Genomic DNA, 16,682 nt, shown 5'->3' on the forward strand with positions numbered 1-16,682 from the left:
GGGGTGCATATATGGTGAAAATAAATGATCTATAGCTATTTTTTTTTCTTGGCCGAGTTTCTTGGCATCCCTCTTCTCCTACATAGCTCCGCCCTTGCAGGCATCGATGGACACCTTCCTCTCGATCCTCTCTCACGGTGAGTAGGTCCCGTTGGTTAGCGCTGTCATCATCTTGCTTATGGAGATCGTCTCTGTTGGCTAAATCACAGGATCTCTCTCTCTCTCTCTCCACACAAAGCCTAGATGATGAATAGAAAATTGAAAGGTTCGCAAGAATCAGAGTTTTGGTGGTGCTTAAAACTTGATGTGCCATTTTCTTCTCTTCTTCTTCTTTTTCTTCCTTTTAACTGATACGGAAGATAAAAACAAATACCGAAACATGCATGAAAAAGAAAACTATCCTAACTGATTTAACTGAATTTACAGGCACAAGTTTATAGGTAATGTGCAACGGCCGCCTCATCCTCATCCATAGCCAATGCCTAGAGGCAATGTCGATTGTTAATGGCAATGTTCGCAATGCTCATCAAGACATCAACCTCATCGCGAAGCTGGTCTCACGTCAAGTCACCAAGACCGCACTTGCTGTCCTCCCTACACCCCGTTGCCGAAGCTCGGGATGAAGAGAGATTTAGGTGTGCCGCTGCTGCTGTACTTGCTCTGGGGGAGAGGATAGGTGGGAGAGAGTGGGGCCCAGCCCACACATACTCATTTGCATTCTATTTTTACATTTTTTACAAAATATTAAAAAAATATTTTTTTATTTCAAAAATTTACAAATATAAACGCCTTTACATATAGGAGGGCGCGAGGCGGCTAGGTTTATAAATTTTTAAATAATTTTTTTTTAAAAAAATTCAATAAAAATGTAAAATAAAAAAATTCCTGATTTGCCACGTCAACGGATTTCTCTCTGGTGGCGGTATTGTATGAAAAATTGGGGGACGTAAAATGGACTTATTCCATTGAAATTCCATCCCATGCGAGAATCCGTTCCCCGTTCCAATCCCTTTTTCCCCGAATCTCCAGAGATCTCTCTGCAGATCTGAATACCCAAGCGTCGTCCGTCGCGGGCCTCGAGCGGCGGAGCTGGGATGACGCTGGAGTCCGGCAGCAGAAGGTCGGGGCGACACGGCCGGCGACGGAGAAGGGAGGGCGAATCCTCGCCGGCCGGCCGCGGAGCAGACCGGCGCTTGAAGTCGATCGCCGTCGCCGCATAATCGTGGAGGAGCAGGCAAACCGAACCGAATTATATTGTACTAGTACGTATTTCTTTTCCTACTCTAATTTAATTTTTCAGTGTCCGTTTCAGCCAGTGAGGCTGTCACCAACTCGGAAAGTTTCTCCAATTTCATGTCAGTTTCGGATCGGATTTCCGCACCAATAAACAGGGTCCTAGGTCGTCTTCTTCCTCCACAGAACGGGCCGGCTGCATCTGCACCTCCTGCTGCTGCTTGCTAGATTCCTGCATCCGACAATCTCGTCGTCCGGCGTCTGTCTCAGGTACTCATCCTTGTTCCCAAAATAAAGCTAGCAAAATACCCGTGTCTTGCAACTATCTTTAAGTTCTTGACTTGGAAATTAGGAGCATATATCTGCAAGCAAACATCCAGCCATACAAGATCCCGCCGACTCGAAGTAGTAGAGAAAAACGACACTTTTAACCCCAGGGACTTAGCATATGGAAAGAAAGAAAAAAAAATAAACATCTTGCAAATCTACTGCTTTGGAACAGGCACAATTAGATTAGATCTGCTTTTCTCATATGCTAGATTTACAGTAAATGGCTTTTGGCGAGGATGTCATTCACAACTCTGCACACTTTGCAATCTTTAGTTGCTTCGACTAAGTGTTAAAGAACACTTGGCGATTTAATATCTTCTACAAGTAACTTTATTTGGGTGGCCTTCAAGTCTTTTGAAGAAAAACATAAATCCTTGACCTGTTTGTATATAAAAATAGTAAATCAAGCATCAAGCCAACGAGGATGATAATGCTTACATTTATGGAATATTGAACTGGTTTGGCTTTTGGAGTGAACTAATAATACAGATGTTGTTGTATGGCCAAATAATCACCTGCGCACATTGATGTTCTTTTCAATATTCTTCATGCAGATAGAGAGTTTCATCGAATCGAATGGCAGAGGGCAAGAGTGAAAAATTCAAACAACTTAATGGTGTAATGGTCGAAAGAAAGAGACCAAGGATTCACTTGGGCGACTTGCACACGGTATGCGATTTGTAGTGCTGCAACCTTCTCCTGCGTGCACTAGCATATTACTTGGTAGAATAAATTTTAGTGTTTGTTTCTGATATTATTGCTTCATGATTACAGGATATATTGAATCGTATCATATCACTTCTGCCATTAAAAGAGGCTGCAAGGACAAGTGTATTATCAAACCACTGGAAAAATATTTGGTGTTCCCGAGAAAGCTTGGTGTTTAGATTTTATACAGTGCTTTCAATGCATCATCATATCAAAAGATGTTGGACTTCCAATGGTCAGAGGTTAAATAAAGAACTTTTCATCGAGAGAGTCGATTCAGTGTTAAAGCAACGCAGTGGTCTAGGAGTTCAAACAATGGCAATTCTTTATGAATTAGAAAACGAAGATGCAGACCATATAGATAGGTGGCTGAACTTTGTTATTGCTTCAAAGACAAAACAGCTTATTCTTGATTTGGATCCTTACTATCCTAAAGTGGCACCATATAACTTTCCTTTTAAGCTTTTCAATGCTACTAACAGCTTGCAGTTGCAAGCATTGAAACTTACATCTGTTTCTCTAAAGCTGCCAGCGAATTTCATGGGCTTTCGGAACCTTCAAAAGCTTAAGCTAGATTGCACAGATATTAGTGATGATGATATGCAGACTTTGGTCTCGAACTGCAATGCCTTGAATTTTCTTGGTATCCTTTATTGTGGAATGCTTACAAGATTGCAGACATCTCAACCTCTAAACCAGCTTAAGCATTTGCAAGTCGAGAACTGTACAATGCTTCAAGATATACAATTAAATTTTGGTTTGACAAAACTTGAGTATGAAGGCCCACTGATACCTTTAGCACCTCCTGGACCTTTGTTGATGACAAATGTCATGATGAAATTATCAGATATAGATTCTGCTCTTGAATATATCTTCACCAAACTGCCAAGTACTCTACCTCGTCTTGAAACTCTGACAGTAAACTGTTCAGAACTCAAGGTTTGTGACACAAACTCAGTTTTCCATTTTCAAAATGCATGTGCACCCATCCCTGTGTAAGTTGTGGCATTGATTGTTCTCATGTTGTGTTTGTCAGAGGGCTACTTTGCCAGAGAAGACCGTAAAATTTATGTATCTAAAGCATTTGAGATTGGAATTGACGTTCTGCGTACGGCCAAGGGAAGCTGATATGTTTGATTTTGCCTGCATCCTGAAAGCTGCTCGTTTGCTTGAAATACTGGAATTGCATGTAAGTTTATCACTCATTTACAATTAATTTCACGTACCATATAGTATCTGTTTAACATTACATATGCCATTTTCTTTTCTAGATGTGGATGCCCTATGATAACCAACATTACTGTGAAGATCATGGTGTTCTTCGAAGTCTCCCCAATCACGCTCACTCCAATCTCAAGTTCGCCTATGTTACTGGATTTTACGGCGTGAAAGATCAGTTGGAGCTTTTACGCCATATCCTAATAAATTCTGTCAGGCTCGATGCAATGAAGATAGATCCAAGGCCGGTTGTCGCTGTTCCCCATGGAACGGTGATGTTATATACTGAAGGGCTTAATTGTTTGAATGGATATAGAGTTGCCATGGAATATCTTAGCAAATCAGACCACCGCAATGTTCTTGATGTTCATGAAATCCTGCTTGAGGATGTTCAAAAGCGTGAAATTCATGCGATTATGAAGGATCGTTGGGTTCAAGAGCCGAAAGCTATGGTAAGCTATTTCTGATCGGACCAGTCTGAAACCCTTTTCAAGAACACAGTCAAGCTTGCTTGGAAGGAACTAGTTGATATTGTCAATTATGTACATTAAATGGAGAAGTGAGAGGATGTTGTAAAAGTGGAGAGGATGTTGTAACGCGGCCAGACGCCGTAACGTTTCTGGAGATATACTTTTATGAGTGAATTTCATTTTGGGCGTTTAGCTTTTATTGTCCATCTCAAATTAAAAACATTTATTAAAGGATGATCTAAAGTGAAATATCGGTAATAAAAGGATGGTGTAAAGCGAAATTTGCTTTATTACTGACTGACTCTATGCTTATTTATTAAAATATTTATAAAAATAATTTTCTATTTGAAAAATTTACTACCAAACTAGGCACCCATTGCCCTTCCAGAGGATAATTTTGCCGACGTGGCAGATGGCCGTTGGCACTCCCCTAACGATCGGCCACCGAGGGAGGGGGAATTTGCAGGCGGTCTCATTGCCACCCTCTCGGAGGGCGATTTCTTATTGTGTAGGGGGCTGCTGCAAAAGAGCGGTGAGGGTGGCCTGGGGGGTGGCCTGGCAGCCCTCCCAAAGGGTTATTTCTATAAATATTTTAATAATAAAATTAAAAATAAAAATAATCTCTACCACTTGCTCAAACGAGGTTGTGCCTGTTAGCATGATTGTCCTAGGCTTGTTTCTTGGGTTGGAGTTCTTTTATTGGGCTGATTTTATAACGGGCTCACCTAACCTGATACCAGACTTGTCCCGTCCGACGATCTCAAAATAGTACTACTAACTAATATCTGTATAGGTTGATAATTAAGAAATAAAAAAAAAAGTCAAGTTATCAACGAGTTGAAAAATTATCAAAAACTGAGCAACATAAGTTCATTACCAACGTAGTGATATATATATAGTTTTATCCCACTCTTTTTCTATGAGATGTGCATAGCGCGATATCTTATTCAGTTTTAAATTTTAAAATGTGCAGCGTGTTAGCCGTGAATCATGATTCATATGAGTGCCCGGCCGGCGATTGATTAAACGATGGGGAATATGAATACGCCTCTTTAGTTCAGACCAAAATCATGCCACTCATCCAACACCAACAGAAACGCGTGAACACCAACCAAAAACCAATGAAGTTTTTCTTTTGATAGGATATAATACAATCAATATAACATAATATTTTTTTCTGTTAGATTAGTGTTGTTGCTGAATTATATGGCGTCATCTTGTGGCTAATCGATATGGTCCAAAACTATAAGACGCATATACCTGGAAGGAACTGAAACTGCTGCAATGCAAGATCTGTTCATCAATCAACATCTTGGCTCGGTAAGGTTGGTAGTTCACAAATGCACATCCGACGTATATATCATCCCCGTATATATGAAAATGACAATATTTTGGCATTGACCACGCACCTACGGAATCACCAAATTAAAGCCTTTGTTTGTTAGTTGTTACTGTAGCTATGTTGTTTCCTTCGTACTAGTTAGCCTTGTACTTATAATAATAATCATCGAAGTATTAACAACTGTAACCGGCCGCTTGTTAGTATCGATGAAAAATACTATTCCATTTGTTGCAAATAACTTGATAAATTTCTTTGACACCAGCATGGACGAACTCCTAATTTCACCATCTCCATTCCCTCCACCAATCAGCCCAATATTCCCCTTGTTCACCGATGCATTTCCATCGTATGCTCCCTTGATTGTAGACGAGTTAATTTGTCCCTTGTCTTCCGGTGCGTTTGAACATTGACTTTCACCTAGGGCTAAGGCCCTGTTTAGTTTCCATGCAAAAAACTTTTCACCAACTCACATCGAATGCTTGATACATGTATGAAGTACTCCCTCCATCTACTTTTGATAGTCATATTTTATCTTGGCACACAGACCAATTATAAATAATTATACTTATTATCCATTTAAACATGCTACTAGTCATTCATCGTAAACAAGCGATTCATTAATATTTATATTTCTCGATGTCCATGTAACCAATCTTGTGTGGAAGAATGGAGAGTCACGCATCAAGTCCGAAAAAGTCATTAAGATGATAGGTTGTTGGATTGAAATATGCCTATCAAAAATAAATTTTTCAGATTTGGAAATATGACTATCAAAAGTAGATGGAGGGAGTATTAAGTATAGAAAAAAAACCAATTACACATATTGTGTGTAAATTGCGAGACAAATCTTTTAAGTCTAATTGCTCTATGATTTGATAATGTACTGCTACAGTAAACATTGCTAATGACGGATTAATTAGACTTAATAAATTCGTCTCGCAGTTTATAAGCGGAATTTGTAATTTGTTTTGTTATTAGTCTATGTTAATTCTTCAAATATGTTTCCATATTTCCAATGTGACACGTCAAAACTTTTCACCGCTAGATCTAAACACAACCTAATATATATTTCACACAAAACGAGATAGATCATTAACATTGATAAAAAAAGTATTAATTATTATAAACTTGTTTATTGAAAAACTTATATACATAATTTTTTTTCACAAAATGTAGCATTTGTCAGTTTGGGAAAGTGTTAATAAAAAAACAAAATCTTAAATGATGCTGAATCGAACACAGCCTGCGTTCAAAAAAAAAAAAACGAACACAGCCTAAATCCCAGGTTTCCAATGCCCTCAATCGAATGGCAAACAATCAGTTAAAAGCAGAATTATGTTTACCAACGTGTGATGGAAAATGAGTGGTCAATGTATCAATGACTCAACGGTGGTCCAAACAAAACTCATCCTTTCCTACATCTTGTGCCACCATGACGTATTATTGTACAAAAGTTAAGGCTGTGTTTAGATCTAAAATTTGGATTCAAACTTCAGTCCTTTTCCATCACATCAACCTATCATACACACAACTTTTCAGTCACATCATCTTTAATTTCAACCAAAATCTAAACTTCCCCCTCAACTAAACACAGCCTTAGTACTAGTATAACGCAGCGTGCAAAGCGGCATGGTCAAAATACTCAAATGCCCAATACGCCATCAAACGCAACGGATGAAAGCAAAGGTCAAATGCCCCCAAAAAGCACAGCCAAAAAAAAAAGTTTTTCAAAAAAACGCACACGACAGCAAATTCGCCCCCAAAAAGTTTTCGCGCGCCGGCACAACACAACACAAACCCGCGCCACCACGCAAAGCAAACATGACCCAAAGGCATCACACACACCAAACTAATCAAATTTTTTTTAGAGTAGGGAGTACTAATTTTTTAAAGGGAAACAAAAAAAACCTAAAAAGGCGTAAAAAAAAACGTGTCGCGAACCTGCACAGGTTGGTGCAGAGCGCCGCACACCGACACACCCCCTCTCCCCCCGGCCCCACCTGCCAGCCTGTACCCACCCCAAGTCTCCATCTCTCTCTCCTCGAATAAACCCCCACCTCCATTTTCACTCCTCCCACGACACAAATCAGAACAGAGAAGAAACCCAATCTCATCCACCTACCACCTCGCCGCCGTCGCCGCCGCCGCAGCCATGGGCGCCCCCGCCCTGCTGCTCCTCCCCTTCCTCCTCCTCCTCCTCGCCGCGGCCGCGGCCGCCGCGCCGCCGGAGCAGCCCGCATTGTCCAACAACAGCAGCGGTGGTGGTGCGCCGAGCAGTGGGGTGAACTCGAACTCGGTGCTGGTGGCGCTGCTGGACTCGCACTACACGGAGCTGGCCGAGCTGGTGGAGAAGGCGCTGCTGCTGCAGACGCTGGAGGACGCCGTCGGGAAGGGGAACGTCACCATCTTCGCGCCGCGGAACGAGGCGCTCGAGCGCGACCTCGACCCGGAGTTCCGCCGCTTCCTCCTCGAGCCCCGCAACCTCCGCTCGCTGCAGCGGCTCCTCCTCTTCCACGTCCTCCCCGCCCGCCTCCACGCCTCCGACTCCTCCTCCCCCGACTTCCCCTCCTCCCACCCCACCCTCTCCGGCGAGCAAGTCGACCTCTCCGCCTCGCCGATGCGGGTGGGCGCCGCGGCCGTCACGCGGCCCGACGCGGTGGTGCGCCCCGACGGCGTCATACATGGAATCGAGCGGCTGCTTGTCCCCCGCTCAGTGCAGGAGGATTTCAACCGCCGCCGCAGCCTCGCCGCGATCTCGGCGGTGCTCCCGACGGGGGCGCCCGAGGTGGATCCGAGGACGCACCGCCTCAAGAAGCCCGCGCCGCCCGTCCCCCCCGGCGCGCCGCCGGTGCTGCCGATCTGGGACGCGATGGCGCCGGGTCCATCCATCGCGCCGGCCCCGGCGCCGGGGCCCGGGTCAGGGAAGCACCACTTCGACGGGCACAGCCAGGTGAAGGACTTCATCCAGACGCTCCTCCTCTACGGCGGCTACAACGAGCTCGCCGACATCCTCGTCAACCTCACCTCGCTCGCCACCGAGATGGGCCGCCTCGTCTCCGAGGGGTACGTGCTCACCGTGCTGGCGCCCAACGACGAAGCCATGGCGCGGCTCACCACCGACCAGCTCAGCGAGCCGGGGTCGCCGGAGAACATCCTCTACTACCACATGATCCCGGAGTACCAGACGGAGGAGAGCATGTACAACGCGGTGCGCCGCTTCGGGAAGGTGAGGTACGACACGCTGCGGCTGCCGAACAAGGTGACGGCGAGGGAGGCCGACGGGTCGGTCAAGTTCGGCCATGGCGAGGGCTCCGCCTACCTGTTCGACCCGGACATCTACACCGACGGGAGGATCTCCGTGCAGGGCATCGACGCCGTGCTCTTCCCTCCCAAGGACACCGCCACCGGCGGCGAAGGCTCAGGCTCCGGCTCGTCGGGCGCCGCTCCCGCCAGGAAGGCCCCCGCCGTCACCGCCCACTCCAAGTCCAAGCTCCGACGAGGTCAGTAAAAAAATATAATTAACAATGCTGGTTAATTAATTTGTTGTGATTACTGATTAGTACACGAGAGGGTAAAAACGGAAGTGAGTGTCGGTGCGGGGTGTTTTTACTGTTGGAGGTAGTGGGTCGCTGTCGCGGGCAGTTTGGTCACCGCAATTTGCCGGGAATCGAAGCAAAGACGCATCCAGCTAGCCAAGCATCTCACCAACATTTTTTTTTTGAGTTAATTAGTATAGCAAAGTACTCTTATTAAATAATGATAAATATTACTCCACTTAATCATGGCCCGGCCTCCATCTTAATCGATTCATTTAGCTCAGCTTAGCTGTGTCACGTTGAAGTCTTTAGGTCAGTCAGCTAGTGTGGGACCCGCAGCACAGCGACCATAAATTGGCGGCACGTTATTCCGTTGGGTGGGGGAGCGAGGTAAATAAATGCAAGCTAGGTGCCGTGGTTAATTATTGCTCCCTCCATCTATTCTTTAGAGTCATATTTTATCTTGTCACATAGACCAAGGATAAGTAATTCTACTTATCATCCATTTAAACATGTTACTAATCATTTCTCGTAAACAAGCGATTCATTAATATTTACATTTCTCGATACCCATATAGCCAATCTTGTGTAGAGGAATAGAGTCACGTATTAATTCCGAGAAAGTCATTAAAATGATAGGTTATTGGATTGAAATATACCTATAAAAATACTCCCTCAATTTACTTTTGATAGACATATTTCAATCTAACAATTTATCATCTTAATGGCTTTATTGGATTTAATGCATGACTCTCCATTTTTCCACACAAGATGAAATGTAAATATTAATGAGTCGCTTGTTTACGAGGAATGACTAGTAGCATGTTTAAATGGATGATAAGTACAATCATTTATCCTTGATCTGTATGCCAAGATGAAATATGACTATCAAAAATAGATGGAGGGAGTAAAATTTTTAGATTTGAAAATATAACTAATAAAAGTAGATGGAGGGTGAACTATTTAATTAACCCGTGATTTGTTGGAGGAAACCGCGTGAGTCCGTACGCGGCGGGGGAGACAGCGAGGGCTGAGCTGTCGGTTGACACCGACGGCTCAACCCAACTGAGCTGGATTGCCTTAGATGGGGCCCAGCTGTCAGTGTGACGGTCCGTGCGTTGGTGGATCGATCATTCATGCCTTCATGGTGCCCTCGTGATTCGGGAGGGGGGTAGTTACGCCGCTGACTCGTGGGCCCGGGTTGGTGTCGCTTTGTTGTTCTTGCTGGGCCCCGCTCGTCTGTGTCTGGGAGGGCTGTACTCCACCTGTCTGGGCCTCGCTTCCTCTGTCTCTCTCGCACAGTCGCTGGAATGGATGCAGCTGAAACACCATTGTTTTATCCGATTTACTACTTTGCAATATCTGAATTTTGACATAGCGATTAGCCTATTATTAATTACTACTATGCAATCGTGGCCTGAATTTTGACATAGCTATGAATTGTGTTATGGGATGTAAAGAAAATGGGAGACAACTGAAAAACAGGAGTAGTTGACACTGATGTAATGTAGAGATGCTTGCTACTTGTGCCATAATATTCTAGAAGTATTATGGAATAGCCAAATGTGATGTCCATTGCAAGCAAAGATTACAAGGGTCACTGTTGATAGATATAGATTATTGTCATCAGGGGGTGATGTGACTTAGTACCAATAATTTGATGGAACCAATTTAACACCGACACAACAATATAAAGACACAGTACTGATTCTGCAACTAATTAGTATTTACTAATATACAATTGCTGTCATCTATCTCCATGGCTTTACGGTTTGTTATTTTAAAATTCCTTTCAGATCTCCTAAAAATCATTTTGCTTCATGTTGCAGGGAAGTTGTTGGAAGGGGCATGCCAAGTGATGGGCTTCCTAGGCCGAAGATCGCGATTCGCGAGCTGCCAATAGACTACGACAATGGCTTGATGGACAAATATGTATATCTGCCACTGCTTTTTGCTCAACTCATGACGCTGAAACATGAACCGAAATGAAGGCTACAGATGATGATTGGTTGGATGGATGAATGGACGAACAAATTGATGATGGTTTTACATAAGCTTAATTAAGAGGAAGAAATAAGGTGTCATGAGAACGAGTTGAGAGAGACGGATGGCAGACATTCTGGTTGGTTGTTGGAGGTGGAAAAAAAAAAGGATGGAAATTTGTTTATACTGGTCAGTGAAGATCAAACACCGATGTATAGCAATTAAACTTTTCTATTTTTTTATTTGTTTTATTTTATTTTGTTGATGATGATGTTCAGCGCTTTTTGATAATGAGGAATGCCAAAAACAAAAATTGCAGTGTTCATGGACCTTTATCTTCGTCTCCTTTCTCCATGTTTGACCACTGATTTTGTCTAAAAAAACAAAAAAATGATGCATCAAAGGGATAAAATTGCTATACTTCATGGCATAAATCAAATCACAGAAACGAGGCATAGATCTTGTCAGCTCCATCAAAATAGCCAAACCTTATGTATTTAGCTTCCAGGCATGATTCCTGCATGAAGCCGTTGTGGATCAATGGTACAATGGAGCATTCGCAAACCGAACTCCTGCAATCTGGACAACACCACGGTGATCTTCCTTGCAAAGATACATTTCTTAGCAACTTTGTAACCATCTGCACAAGCCAATGCATCTACTGAGGTCAGAGGACAAAATCCAGCAACTACCGTCTGCTTTGGTTCTATCCTCATTGTCTTGAGCACGGTTGAATTCCTGAGAATATGAAGCAGCAGCTCCAGTTGATCCTTCAAACCAAAAAAAACCAGTGGCATTCACCCGTTTGAGATGGGGGTAAGGGTGAGAAGGGAGGCTCCGAAGTTCGCCATGGCGCTTACGATACGGAAGACGGTCGGAGGACATCCACATTTCCATCCACATCTGTCAAATTGGCGAATATGTATCATAGCGAATCCAAGTCCTCTCCATGGGAGTGGTGTATGTAACATAACATTTTTTTTTCTCTTTTATACTCCCTTCCCTCCGTTTCGAAATGTTTGACACCGTTGACTTTTTAGCACATGTTTGACCGTTCGTCCTATTCAAAAACTTTTGTGAAATATGTAAAATTATATGCCTACATAAAAATATATTTAACAATGAATTAAATGATAGGAAAAGAATTAATAATTACTTAAATTTTTTGAATAAGATGAATGGTCAAACATGTGCTAAAAAGTCAACGGTGTCAAACATTTCGAAACGGAGGGAGTACTAAATATTTGACTTTTAGAACAAGAATTTGAACAACCTACATAATCTAACTCCGACTCCTAAATATTTTGTCCATCGAAGAATTTGAACAACCTACGCAATTTAATTCGAAGAATTTGAACAGATATATATCTAGATTTGTTATACTAAGTTATATTTTATCCCAACTTAAATTGATTTATTTTACAACGGAGGAAGTAGTATAGGTTTTGAGTGTAGAGACCTGAACATACTCTACCCTTCTAATTTATTTTTTCAAATCACTCTGAAGGTTCCGTTCCTTTTTCAGGCAGAGCTGAAACTATTTTATTGGACTCCGACCTTAAAAAAAAAAGATAAAATAGAGATAGAGCTGAAGATAAAGCAACCCTAACACAGTTTTTCTCCATACGCCATCCGTCCATGAGAGAAAAAAAAGGAATTTTGGCTTTACAATCTCTGACACCAGTAGTTTTTTTATAGGAGTACGTTGTTGTTGTTGATGTGATGTTTTTTTGGAAAAAAAGTTAGGAACTAGCCATAATATAAGAGAATATCGAGCATGGTGGGACCGTGGGAGTAGTATAAAATGTACTGCTCCAGAGTCCAGATCACTCGGAATATAGGGCCTGTTAGCATTAATCATGACTTGCACATGTTTTAAATTATCAGCATTAGTTAGTTGTGTATGTGTGTCATGCGCGTAGTGAAGTACTGCATATATGTTGCATGCGTGTAGGAGATTAGCTCAGTTAACAGCCATGTGTTGGAGATTAGCTGACTGAGTAATTAGCTTGTGTGGTTAGTGAGCGCGGCAAGTTAGTAATTAGTTAGCTGCATGCATGCTTGTTAGTTGTGCACGTTCGGCGTGACTCGTGGTCAGTAGCCATGCAAGAGTTAGTGGCTCACGCATGTAGATGTAGATCGTGCGTATGTGCGCATGAAGACCCGGGTAGTGGTTGCTCCCATATACAGCATGTAAACAGGTTATATAAGCCAGGTACTCGTTTGTTTGAGTTGTGTGTGAGTCACAGATAAAATATAAAGGCATTCGTTGCCGAAGCCTGTGTGTGCGTGATTACTACTTTGTGTTTCATCGAGCTAGCTTTTAGGGTGTAGTAAGGCTTTCTCTCGGTTGGACCAACGTCTTCCGGTTTTGGGCCAACAAGGCCTGTTTGGTACAGCTCCAACTCCTAAATATAACTCTAGGAGTTGAGTCTGGAGTGGAGTTGTGGAGCTGCTTAAACCCAGCTCCACAACTCTAGTACATTTTGTGAGAGAGCTCCACTTACCTCCACTCCTAGTTTTGGTGGAGCTGAAACTATTTGGCTGAGCTCCAGCTCCAGGAGGGATGGAGTTAGAGCTAGAGCTGTGCCAAATAGACCCATAATATAACTGTGTACAATATACTTAATGTCCAGTCCTGGCATTGTACATACTACTCCTACAAGCACTCGAAATGCATGTATGAGTATATATATCCCTGTGATTTTAGACACTGAAAACGGTGTTGATCCAATAGAAACTACTGCAAATCAATTACTTTCGGACGTGGGGGCCTCTGGCAGTACTGCCTGCCGTTCGACATGTCGGTTTCTTCATACCTGCAAATTACGCATCCGCTCACAAGATCAATCGCTCTGATTAATTAGCTAGTACTGTAGTACTCCGTAACATTTTGGGACGGAGTAGTAGAGAGCTTGCTTTGACGTTCTTATATATACTCCCTCCGTTTTACGTCGCCGTTGACTTTTTCTCACATGTTTAACCATTCATCTTATTCAAAAATTCTATATAAATACATAAGATATAAATCACACTTAAAGTACTATAAGTAATAAAACAACTTATAACAAAATAAATTATAATTACGTAAATTTTTTAAATAAGACGAATGATCAAACATGTGAGAAAAAATCAACGGCGTCATCTATTTAAAAAACGGAAGTAGTACGTAAGGATGAATATCAGATGTGATTAAATTATATATAATCAGTATACGTGCTAGCTATATATATATGGGGGTGTATGTGAGCGTGGTGTATGTGTGTTTGTACCTGAAAAAACTATACACCCTCTGTCAAAATAAAAGATATTTTTTAGGATAATGTCCAGATTCATTCATATAAATTTTTTTTTAAAGATGGGGATGAAATATTTGTATCTGTTAAAATATAAGCGCTCCAAATCTAGATATGCACTAGTGTAAATTTAAAGCTACAATACTTATATTTTAGACGGAGGGCTTAGTCAGTATTTATAGGCACGCAGCTAATTTACCGAGTTTGACGATCGTCAGGCCGGAGGAGGACAACTAGCGGTTGTAGTTGCTGACTTATGCCCATCCTGCACAATAACCTGAAATGCCAGGGACAGATGCTTCATTAGATACTCCTATTTGATTTTTTATGTTTAGAATTATATTGGCTTTAGTCGAATATCTAGAAAGTTTGTATTGGTTAATTAATTCTCCCTCCGATTTTAATAAATGATCATTCACTTTTACTATCAGTTAATCATTCTTCTTATTCAATTTATTTATTAAATATACTAAAATGTAAATCACATTTAAAGTATATTCAGATAAAATAAATCACAACCAAATAAACAATAATTATATATTTTTATAACATGAATGAGGTACTTGGTTTAAAAAGTGAATTTATTTTGAGGAGTACTGTTATCTTTATCATAAAGTATAAGAGACAAAAATAGTACTATCATAATATAGTACTATCATAATATATTTCGAGACAGAGAGAATACCATGATACTATAAATTGAAACTGAAGTACCTACTCATTTCGAATTACAAACATTTTAGCATATCCATCACTCGTCTGGATTCACTAACATGTGAATATATATAAGTAACACATAAATCCATATATATGAATCTATTCAAAACTCAAACGTCTAATAATGTGAAATACTAGTATATATGAAGAAGTACAATACCTGCAGCTGGAGCAAGTGATGCAGGCGGTGCGCGGTGTCGATCTGGGCGACGACGGGAAGGATGCGGTCGTACGCCTCGTCCAGGTTCATCCTCACCACGCTCAGCTGCTCGCCGTGGCGGTCGCACCTCACGAACCGGCAGGGCCAGCGGCTGCTCGTGCAGCCGAGGACGACGCTCTCCGCCTCCTTGACCCACGCGTCCACCTGCCCGGCGAGCACCGCCCTGACCTCCGCCGACACCGCCGCCGCCTTCGCCAGCGGCGGCGCCGGCGCCATCAGCTGCCGCAGGTCGCGGAGGAGCGCCACGCGCTGGGCCAGCCGCCGGCACTCGTCCTTGTTCCGGCGGGTCCTCGCCGCCCTCCAACACAGCAGCGCGACCACCATCACCGGAAACACAAGAACGATGGCCGCCGGCAAGTTGTTTGGGTCACACGCCGCCGGTGGTGCGCCGCCGCCGTCTAAGCCGGCCATGGATGGCTGCCTGCTGCCGGAAGTCGACGGCAATAACCTGCCGCCGGCCATATACGCGTACTCCTACGTGCTACGCTAATTAATTATAGCTAGGTTTGGCCACTGATCAGCTGGTTGAATTGGTTGACGCCATCTCTCTCCTCACTCCACTAATATACTGGCTTCTGAGCTTGGGCTCAACTACTGAAGTGTGATGAATATATAAAGTTAGTGAAGGCTGTATGTCGCAATCTTGAGTCAACGGTTATACAGTTTTTCGCTAACTTTGGATGCAGATTCACAAATAGAATTCAATAATTGAATTCAATAATTTTGGAAACTTTTCATGTTGTGTGCGTCTTTTGTAGTTGGTGCGCTCATTTTTTTTAAAGATTGTGTTTTTTTTGTTTTGTTGAACTGCTGTAATAATTAGCTGTAGCTTCTTGATTAAAGGTTAATATTGTATTCTATTATCTAAAAAAACTCCTCCACTAATATAGACTTGTGGAGATGGATTTTTCATCTCTCACGAGAGGCTTTCTTACACACACACAGACAGACAGACAGACAGACATACATACATACATACATACATACATACATACATACATACATACATATATATATATATATATATATATATATATATATATATATATATATATCACAATAAAAGGAATCGGGAATTTACGGTCACAATTATTGTGAATACGAATGTTTGTATTTGTTCTATATTTTAAAAAGGAAATTACGCGCGTGGCTCGCGATTGAGTACTTCATCTCACATCATCGTTTTCTCAACCTATCTAAACGGCACACCGGCCGCACATGCCAACATCATCTCGTTGGTGTTATATATATATACGGGAATTTTCTCGGTCGGTAAATTTTTGGTCGCTTCCAATTAAGTTGCAACACATTCTGACCAACATTGACACGCTTGGACATGGTAAATCGATGATTATAATTTATGCATACATATACTCCCTCCATTTTTACCATCCATCCTATTTAAAAATTTTATGTAAATATAAAAATTAGTTATATGTCACAATAAATAAATGATAATTACATAGTTTTTTATTAAACTTATATCCAATAGTCAACCGCGTCGAATATAAGTTACAAAATTGATATCCACTCATTTCTTTTTTAATCATCTAAATAGTTATTTTTTAAAAAGTAACAAGATAATTAATATAAGAAATACCGATCACTTGACAGATATGCATGCTCAAA

General features: G+C 42.0%; 3 protein-coding genes across 4 annotated transcripts; 2 read left to right on the forward strand and 1 right to left on the reverse strand.

Moving 5' to 3' along the window:
* Positions 1-992: 992 nt before the first annotated feature.
* Positions 993-4,252, forward strand: LOC127780918 (F-box/LRR-repeat protein 13-like). 2 transcript variants are annotated; one of them, XM_052307909.1, is made up of 6 exons: positions 993-1,262; positions 1,361-1,503; positions 2,118-2,232; positions 2,338-3,210; positions 3,308-3,460; positions 3,543-4,252. In XM_052307909.1, exons 3-6 carry the CDS (start codon positions 2,140-2,142, stop codon positions 3,954-3,956), a joined length of 1,533 nt encoding a protein of 510 aa, XP_052163869.1. In that variant the 5' UTR covers positions 993-1,262; positions 1,361-1,503; positions 2,118-2,139; the 3' UTR covers positions 3,957-4,252. The 2 variants fall into 2 exon arrangements, with proteins under 2 accessions (XP_052163869.1, XP_052163870.1); XM_052307910.1 differs by having other exon boundaries at positions 1,392-1,503.
* A 3,119-nt stretch (positions 4,253-7,371) lies between these two features.
* Positions 7,372-11,155, forward strand: LOC127779621 (fasciclin-like arabinogalactan protein 15). The gene is made up of 2 exons (XM_052306447.1): positions 7,372-8,801; positions 10,667-11,155. Exons 1-2 carry the CDS (start codon positions 7,454-7,456, stop codon positions 10,738-10,740), a joined length of 1,422 nt encoding a protein of 473 aa, XP_052162407.1. The 5' UTR covers positions 7,372-7,453; the 3' UTR covers positions 10,741-11,155.
* A 1,841-nt stretch (positions 11,156-12,996) lies between these two features.
* On the reverse strand, positions 12,997-15,632 carry LOC127780435 (uncharacterized). Its single transcript, XM_052307339.1, has 3 exons — positions 14,994-15,632; positions 14,316-14,393; positions 12,997-13,639 (listed from the first exon to the last, which is right to left on the reverse strand). Exons 1-2 carry the CDS (start codon positions 15,513-15,515, stop codon positions 14,331-14,333), a joined length of 585 nt encoding a protein of 194 aa, XP_052163299.1. The 5' UTR covers positions 15,516-15,632; the 3' UTR covers positions 12,997-13,639; positions 14,316-14,330.
* Positions 15,633-16,682: the final 1,050 nt, after the last annotated feature.

The sequence above is a fragment of the Oryza glaberrima genome, chromosome 7 (assembly GCF_000147395.1).
Source record: "Oryza glaberrima chromosome 7, OglaRS2, whole genome shotgun sequence".
Classification (NCBI taxonomy): Eukaryota; Viridiplantae; Streptophyta; class Magnoliopsida; order Poales; family Poaceae; genus Oryza; species Oryza glaberrima.

Bases quoted from the DNA above. Each gene is read 5' to 3' on its own strand.
- LOC127780918 (XM_052307909.1), top strand. From the start codon at position 2,140: ATGGCAGAGGGCAAGAGTGAAAAATTCAAACAACTTAATGGTGTAATG. The intron at 2,233-2,337 runs GTATGCGATTTG...TCATGATTACAG, and splicing joins ACTTGGGCGACTTGCACACG to GATATATTGAATCGTATCAT. The intron at 3,461-3,542 runs GTAAGTTTATCA...TTTCTTTTCTAG, and splicing joins TTGAAATACTGGAATTGCAT to ATGTGGATGCCCTATGATAA.
- LOC127780435 (XM_052307339.1), bottom strand. From the start codon at position 15,515: ATGGCCGGCGGCAGGTTATTGCCGTCGACTTCCGGCAGCAGGCAGCCA. The intron at 14,394-14,993 runs GTATTGTACTTC...CTGGCATTTCAG, and splicing joins ATCACTTGCTCCAGCTGCAG to GTTATTGTGCAGGATGGGCA.
- LOC127779621 (XM_052306447.1), top strand. From the start codon at position 7,454: ATGGGCGCCCCCGCCCTGCTGCTCCTCCCCTTCCTCCTCCTCCTCCTC. The intron at 8,802-10,666 runs GTCAGTAAAAAA...TTCATGTTGCAG, and splicing joins CAAGTCCAAGCTCCGACGAG to GGAAGTTGTTGGAAGGGGCA.